The 8,236-nt window shown below is 57.4% G+C and overlaps 1 protein-coding gene across 15 annotated transcripts in view; it reads left to right on the top strand.

Annotated features, from left to right (window-relative positions):
• The first annotated feature begins 218 nt into the window (after positions 1–218).
• Positions 219–8,236, top strand: part of TCF3 (transcription factor 3) — a 73,756-nt gene continuing 65,738 nt past the window's right edge. For 7 of the 15 annotated variants that reach the window (XM_040537360.1, XM_040537358.1, XM_040537356.1 and 4 more), the window contains exons 1-2: positions 226–480; positions 2,982–3,086. In XM_040537360.1, coding sequence (XP_040393294.1) covers positions 3,009–3,086 — 78 coding nt within the window. In that variant the 5' untranslated portion in view covers positions 226–480; positions 2,982–3,008. Of the gene's footprint in view, positions 481–2,981; positions 3,087–8,236 lie in introns of those variants that run through there. The other 8 variants (XM_040537362.1, XM_040537357.1, XM_040537354.1 and 5 more) reach the window with 3 other exon arrangements.

The raw sequence follows: 8,236 nt of genomic DNA, 5'->3' as shown, positions 1-8,236 counted from the left end.
CGCCCCGCTCCCTCCTTCCCCCCCCTTCCCCGCACCGTGCCTTCAGCTCGGCGCTCACCGCGCCGCGGCGGCAGCCAGCTCCCCCCCGCCGAGGCGCGGCGGAGGGATACAGCGAATGGGAGGCGCCTGACGAAGAGTGGGCGTGGCTCAACGGAGGCGAGGGGGAGGGGGAGGGGGGGGAGGCGGCGGCGCTGGGGCCCGGCCAAACCCCGGGGGCGGGGGCGCGGGGCGCACGCGCCGCCCGGGCCGGAGCCAGGCGCTGCCGCTTCGCTGCGCCGTGCCCGCCGGCGGCGCCAGAACAATAGGGGCCGGGGCCGCCCGCCGGCACAGGGCGCCGCGGCCGCTTCCAGGCCGGGCCGGGGCCGCCGCCTCCGTGCCCGCGGGAGCTTCATGCGCTTCCCTTCTTTCCCCCCCCCCCACCCCTCCCCGCCCGCCGCCCCTCCGCGCACGCACCGGGGGCGCGGTTGTGCCCCGGAACAGGTAAAAAAAAAAAAAAAAAAAAATAATAATAATAATAGCGAGGCGGGGGTAGCGGGGAGATAAGGGGGGGGGGGTTGATAAGGGGGGGTCCCGCCCGTCCCCCCGCGGGAGGTCGCGGGGCAGCCCCCGAGCAGCCGGGGGCGGGGCGGGACCCCCGGGGGGGCCGGGAACTGGGGGGGGGGGGCGCTCGGGAGGGGTCCGTGCCCGGCGCCCCCCGGCCCGGCTCTTTTGTCCCCGACGCTCCGCGAACTTTACCGGGGCTGTGGCGGGGGGAGCGGGGGGGCTGCAGGCACCGGGATCCCCCCCCCCGCCTTCCCGCGGCCCTTCCTCGCTGGGGGGGGGGGTCCCGGCTCTCTGCGGGGGGGCGGCCCCGTTCCCTTGCCCCGCTCCCGGCCGCAGCGGCGGCGAAGTTGAGGCCGGGCCCCCCCGGGGGTTGGGGTGGGGGGGTCGCTGTTCCCCCCCATCGTTGTGAAAGTTTCGCGGGGGGGCACGGGGAGGGGGCGGCCCGCTCTGAGGCCCCCCCCCCGTTAGCGGGAGGCCGGTGTGTGTGTGTGGGGGGTGTTAAAATAGGGGGGGGCACCTCGGCCTCCACCCCGCCCCGGGGGGGCTGCACGGTTTGGGGAGGGGGGGGCACGAAGGGGCTGGGCAGCCCCCCCCGGGCGGCGTTGGGGCAGCTCGGGGCCGTCCCGGGGCGATGCGAGGGGGTGTTGGGGAGGGGGGGGGCAGAGGCCGCTTCGCCCCCCCCACCTCCCCCACTCCGGCCTCCCTCCGGAGCCCGGCCTCGCCGAGCGGCGGCTGCAGGGGCCCGGTCCGGCCGGGAGGGGGGCACGGAGCCGGGCCGGGCCTTGGCAGCCTTTGTCCAGGCCGGGGGGGGCCCGGGGGGAGCGGGGAAGCGGCCTCGGGGCTCCCCCGGGACCCCCCCCCCCCCCGGGCCCCCCGTCCCGCGGGGTCAGCCTGTCCCCGGCCTTTGTGCTGCCGCCGGGCGGATGGAGCCCGGGGGAGGGCAGGGCCCGGCGGCCCTTTCAACTTTTAAGTTAAAAACAGAGCTCTTTTTTTAAAAAAAAGAGGTGAAAAGAATATTAATTTAAAAAAAAAAAAAAAAAAAGGCCCTGGCTGAACCCTGGGCCGCGAGTTGTTAAAGTTGTCCCGGAGCGTAACGAGGGGCGCGGGTTGCCTCAGGGGGCTTCGTGTGGTGGAAATGGGGGGGTCCCGAGGTGCTGCGCCCCCCCCCCCAGCACCCAAAGGACCCCCAGAAGGGGGCTCCCTGCCCGCACCCCCTCCCGTCACAGCCGGGAGCGGGGCTGTGGGTGGGTGAAGGCGCTTTAAAAATAATGTCCAGATGCACTGGTGACACTTAAACTCTTTTTTTTTTTTTTTTAAACAAAAAATAAAAATCCCCGGGCTGTTCTTTTTTTTTTATAGTGGTGGAAGGTTTTTACATGCTGGGCAGATTTCGGTATATTTTGTATTTTTAAACTTTATTGAAATGTGGTGGCTGAGCCGGCACAGCTTACAAACAGTTTGGATCGCATGCAGTTGTCGTCTTTTTTTTTTTTAACCTTATGATTAATGAGTTAAATTTATTGGCCAGCTGCCCTTTATAACCATGAATGAGTTCCTAAAAAAAAAAAAAAAAAAGAGAGAGGAAAAAAAAAGGAATCTTTTATCTCCTCCCAGGCCTCTCTTCCTCCCTCCCAAAGAAATGTTTTTCTATCATAGTGAGTTGGCCAAAAAGATCAATCTCCCTTTAAAAAAAAAAATCTGTAAAATTAGGAAGAATAATATTTACCTATCTTGCCAGGTTGCCTGAAGAGCTTTATTTTTGCAGTACCCTCCAAAAATAAGGCTTTTTTTTTTAATTTTATTTTCTTCAGGCCCTTCTGGGAGAGGAGGGGGGCAGTTCTCACTGCTCCTCTTGCAGGCGCTGGGCATCCCCACGCTCAGCCCCGAAAAAGCAGCTGCAGGTGCTCAGCAACCTCAAGGAAAGAGGCATAAGATCAGACTTTTTTTTTTTTCTTCTCTCGTTTTTTAAACAAAACTAGGCAAGGACAAGAGCGAGCCTCCTGCAGGGAGCGAGCGTGGGGGAAGGCAAGGGGGCGAGCCGAGCCAGACAAGCGCCCGAGTGATAACTTGCCTGAACCCTTTGATAAATGAGTTGACTCTTTTTTTTTTTTTCCCCCCCCCCCTTCATTCGCCGCACGCCAGGAACAGAATTGGCCCGAACTAGTGGAATTGGCAGCAAAAAACCAACATCCAAGTGTGTCTGGTCAATAGCGCGCTTGTTCCTGCCCCTGGGTGCGATGTGAGGGCTCTGCCTGTGCTCCCAGCCCGGACGAGCAGAGCGCTCGGCTGGGTTTTTCTTTTTCTCCTTCCCCCTTTCTCTCTCCTCTCGCTGTGTCTTTTTTTTTTTTTTTTAAATATTCATCAGTGGGGTGGGTAGTTTGCTCTAGTCATTAAAATATCTCCTTCCCCTCCCCCCCCCCCCCCCTTGCTTTCTCTAGGACTGCCACTGTTGAGTCTGTGGGAGTATGAATCAGCAGCAGCAGCAGAGAATGGCTGCAGTTGGGACAGACAAAGAGCTCAGTGACCTGCTGGACTTCAGTATGGTGAGCGAGCGGCCGGGGGGCGGTGAAGGGCCCGGGGCTTCGGAGCTGCACGGGGGAGGAAATGGGAGCCTGGAAATTGGCCGTGATGGGTTTCAGATGTGCCGTGTTTGTGTGCATGCACATGTGCTGCAACTTGTTTATTTTCAAGTTAAAGCGAAGCTGCTGCCCCTCCTTCCCCCCCCCCCCCCTTCCCCTCAATGTATATTGTTTCCTCGCAGGGAGTACAGAGAGGTGGGGGGGTTGGTGGGTTTTGCTGGTTTGTGTTTTTTTTTTTTGGATGGGAAATTCTGGGGAAGCATAACATACTTGTGTGTAGGCTGTTTAAATGCTGGTGGTGAAAGGGCCAGGTAACTGTTTTTGAAGCCATGGATACAAAGCTAACGCAAAGATGTAACTTCAGTAGCTGATTAATCAGGCTTTTTTCCTCTCCCCAGATCCAGACTATTAAACTTTTGCTCCCACAGGTTATTCTATCTCGGTTTGAAATTTGTCCAAGCTCTCCAGCACATTATTTTTGCAGGAGTTAGGCACTCGCGTTCCCCACGCTCTGCTCTACTGGAAACCTTTTAGCTGCCTTTAGGGGCTGTTCGTTTTCAAAGAAACAGAACCTAAGAGTTCCCCCCGAAGGATGTGCGCAGCTCAGAGGGAAGAGAAGTCCCTGGTAGCCGCAGCAGAGCGTGGGTTAGTCCCCAGCACAGCCGCCTGTGCTGCCGTCTGCAGTCAGCGATGTGCCACGCCGAGCACATCAAGCCTCTGCCACGCCGGGGCTGGCAAGCGACTTGCGGAGGGGAGAGCTCGTGTTCAAAAGAAAATAACTTTGTTTGGTTCCTCTGTCGTGTGCTGCACCCTCACGGGGCTTGGAGCGTGCGTCTTGCTTTTAAGATAAGCAAACATACTGCGAAGATAGAGAAAACAGCTCCTCGAGGAGGAATAACCATGGGTGCCGCTGCTGTGGCTGTGGGATGGCCCCCGAGTTGATTTTCTTGCCCCTTAGGGAGGGGGGGAGAAGAGTAAAGGGGGGAAAAAGGTGGCAAAACGGGGGGCGCCTGCTGTCCTTGTAGCTGTTACGCCTGTGGAAAGTGCTGAAGCCTGGCAGCTTTTCTGCAGCCAAGCACTGAGGTTTAGCAGTGGGAAATAAACCTTTTTGTACAGCTGGGGCTTTACATGTCCCTGCTGGGCTCCGTGCTGGGGAGCTTTGGTGGTGGTGCCTCTGTCCCATGTAAGACCAAGTCTCCTGCAGAAGGACAAGTCCAGTTCTCCTAGTTCTGGGCTTCTGTCGGGAGGCTGGCTCTGTTAAATTAACAGCAGGATGTTTTACCATTGGTTGTGGGACTGGGTTAAAGCATACCTTTAAAAATAGGACGACATCCAGGTTCGCTGGGGAGCGGTGTGCGGTTATTCTGCTCTCATCCTCGAGGTCCTGCTGTTCAGCAGGCGTCCCAGGGCTCGCCAGCCCATACACCAGGCAGTGCCAGGTTTTGGGCTGAGCCTCGGTCAGCGGTCCGTAGCCTGCTCCCAGGTCGGGGCTGCGCCAGCTCCTGCTTTACTTGGTCTCTGAGGAAAAAAGTCAAATCCCACTCACCATTCAGAGCTTTAAAAAAACGCAAGCCCTTATTTTCAGAATTGACAACCCATCCGCACTCAGTTGCATGCTGAGAGCTGTATTCCCTGGAGGGGTCCTGACCTGTTCCCTCTGTATATGAATATTTCTGTCCTTGGAGATTAATCTGCAGCCAAGGGATGGATTTGGGTTCAGTTCCAGCTCTCCTACGCTGATGTAAACCTGGGGAATGACCAGAATTTGTTCTGCGCTCGTCTGAGGCTTATGTATTCAGCAGCGGCTCCGGGGGCGGCTGCTTGCAGGATCAGGGCCTGCAAATGTCATTTGCCAGCAAGTGATTCGAAGACATTCCCTCCGGGATAAGTTGGCCGATGGGCTCCGATGCAGGCTGGGTTTGAGCCAGATCTGTTTCACAAGCCCTCGTCTCTCCACACATGCACACCCTTCTCCTGAGTTTGCATAAAGGGATATTAGCATCTCTCCTGGAGGATGGGAAGTGGAAATGGAAAGCTTCCTCGCTGGGCACCCTGGAATCGCAGGCTTGTGCAAAACGTGGGGGTGTCAGGGAGACTGCGCTGTGGGTTTCTGTACTTGTGTCGTTGGGATGCAGGATTTTTGGCCGCAAAGCTCACTCTCAAGTGTATTTATATGTTTTTTTTTGGAATAAGCAGGAGTGGAGCCCAATAATCCTCTCTAGAAGAGAGTGGAAGGAGGGAAGACTGGAGAGATTCAGAGAGGCTGGAGGCGTTTGCTTCAGATCAGTGTTTCGGTTCCGTTTTCCTAGGGAATGTTCAGCCCCTGTAGCCCGTGGTCCAGCTTTGTGCTGTCTTTTGGGTGGATTTTAATATCTGGCCCTGGTGAGTTTGCATGGCGAGGCGTGGGTTTGCGGAGTCAGTAAAAGGGTTGTGCGAGAGGCTGTAAATGGGTCTTAGAGTCCTGAAAAGAAAGACTTGTGCCTTCTTTAATAAACAAATACGTCGGGTAGCTGCTGAGCTGCGAAGCACTCACCCGAAGCTTTCTGCCAGTGTAATTTGACAATGAGGGTGAAAACCAAAGCAATGTGCTTCTGAGCGAGCTGGAGCCAAACGCGCAGCTCTGTATTCGGATTGCTGCTCTGGGGTGTGCGCGGCAGAGCGCTTACCTCTACCTCGGAACAAATTGCCTTTTATAATTGCCCCAAAGTGCAGGTAATTTGTAAGCTTTCTTTCACCACGGCTCCCTGGCAATAGTCCAGAACAGGCTTGCAAATCCGGAGGAGAGCTTTCGAGAAAGCATCCTGCCTATTGCTTCGTGTTGCCGGCTTCCACCTCTTTAGCAGCCCTTCGTTTTGGTGCGTGACTTTGTGCCAGGCTGGGGTTTGCGGGCACGTGCGGTGCGAGCTGCGCCCGGGCGTTGCCCACACGTGCATCGCGAGATGCTCGGTGCAGCCACCCCGGACCACATCTGTGCCCTGCTGCTGGTGTTTGCGTGTCCTGGGGAGGCACGGGCATGTCCCAGGTCCCCGGCCGGGCTGTGGGGGTGGGTGCCCAGGCACGGGGCTCTGCCTTGCTCACGGACGGTGCTGGGGGCTCATCCGTGCCGTGGTGCTCGCCTGCCAAGCCGGAGAGAGGCAGGCGGCTGCGTGCCAGCCTGGGTCTCTGGCAGGAGTGAAATACTGTTAACAGCCATGATTATTAGCAGAGTATTAACCATATGCTGCGGGGATGCCGGTTGTCAGGGCGGGTTTCTAACTCGGTGAGAAGTTGCAGGGTGGGCAGAGGCTTGAGCAGTCGCCTAGGGCTGCTTCCTCGGCAAGTGACGGCGCTCGCTGCCTGCTGGCCCTCGCCATCCAGCCGCTGAAATAAGGGTGAAAACCGAACTGTTCACAGCCAGCAGGGCTTGAGCAGCTCCTTCTGCCTCTGCTCCTGCGGCTCCCGAAGTGCTGGATGCTGCTGAAGCGGCGCCGAGTGCCCTGCTCTGGCCAAGGCACAGCGCCTGCATTTCCATGATAAAACTCTCGCTTTTGTTTCGAGCGAAGAGGTCGTGAAGTTTGCTTTACGCCGCGGTGGACGTTTGGGGCCGTAGTCAGGAAGGTCTGCCTTAAATGAACACGTATGAAATATCCTGCTGGCAACGTTTATTGAGTCGAATTCCCTCTTCTCCCCGAATTAACAGCTGGATGCTTTCCACTCTGCAAAATAGATTTCAGGTTTTGGGTTCAGGCCTGAGGTTGGTTCAGCCTGGAGTTCATAAGGTGGAGGAGCGGGGGAAGTGAAAACAGCTCTTTAATTTGAAAACACTGATGCACTGGTGGAAGTGCCCAATAAATGAAATGCTGCTTGATATTGTTACTTGTGTTTGGCAAATTCCCTCTCTTGCTTACAAGTTCGCTGCCGAGAGCGTGGGGTCTCTCAGCTGTAATTCCCCAGCAGCGAGCGCGGGTGTTTGGAGCTCGCCGTGCTCTGGGTTTGCATCTTTTAATCCGGGAGAAGTGGAGGGGGAATAAATCCTTTGGTGGGGGGAGTTAGAGCTGCGAGGATACACGGGCATCGTTGTCAGCTGTCAGGGAGGCCGGAGACATGACTTGAGAAACTATATACAGAGACTTAAGATGGGGGATTTTACATAACCACTTAAATCTACGTTATTCAAATCCAACAAAGGACGAGTAATGACCCAATTACAGCTCCTCGGAGGCTGCGCCTGGGTCCCTCTGGTGCGTGCCAGCCCCGGTCCGGTGTCGTCCTTCCTCTCCCCTCGAAGTTTATTTTTAAAGCTGCGTTTCGAAGCAGAAAGGAAATTCGCAGTGGGTGGGTGAACTTTGGCTGTGAGTGACACACGCCAGCGAGCGTCTCGCGTATGCCTTGCACCCAGCTCCTCGATGCGGCCGCGCACCAGCCCGCGCCACGGTGGAAAAACAACTTGGCAGCAAAAAAAAAAAAAAAAAAAAAAAAAAAAGAAAACCACCAAAAAACTGAAACGCTTCCTGGAGCCGGCGAGCGATAAAGGCGCTCGGAGCCTGCCTCGAGGCGCGGGGTGACCTGGGGCACCCCGCTTGGTCGCGGATCCCTCCGGGAGGGAGCGCAGGAAGGGTTGCATCAGTCTGAAACCTCGCGGCGGTGGCGGCGCGGTGGTGAGGGCATCCCCGCGGGGGCGTGCTGGGGATTGCCGTGCTGCGTGGGGGGGACACCTCTGTGCAGAGGAGGAGGCGCTCGGTGCACAATGGAACAGGGCTGCTCATTTTCTCCGCTGGTGCTTGCCGCTCCGACCTCGGGGTTTTCGGCATCGGCGCGTAGGAAGCAGAAAACCTCGCGAAAAGGAGGCAGGGGAGCTTTTGGGGTTTGGTTTTGCTGCTCAGGACCGCGGCGCCCCGTGCTCACGTGGGCAGAACTGCCTCTCGCTGCCTGGAAAAGGGGGTCTCGGACCCCTTGGTCATCTTCCCTACCTCAACGGGAGGGCATGTGAGCGGGGTCGGGCCGGGTCAGCTGTGCAAATTCCATTTTTAGTCATTTCAGGGATCTTTGCAGAAAACAGCGCTGACAAAAACAAACCAGAGCACTGAGAGGAAGGTAGGCTGCGAGCCTTCGGTGTCGTCAGGGTTTGTTTTTGT

The sequence above is a fragment of the Cygnus olor genome, chromosome 26 (assembly GCF_009769625.2).
Source record: "Cygnus olor isolate bCygOlo1 chromosome 26, bCygOlo1.pri.v2, whole genome shotgun sequence".
NCBI classification, from domain to species: domain Eukaryota; kingdom Metazoa; phylum Chordata; class Aves; order Anseriformes; family Anatidae; genus Cygnus; species Cygnus olor.
Note: the sequence above shows the minus strand (reverse complement) of the source record. Positions and strands in the feature narration are given on the sequence as shown.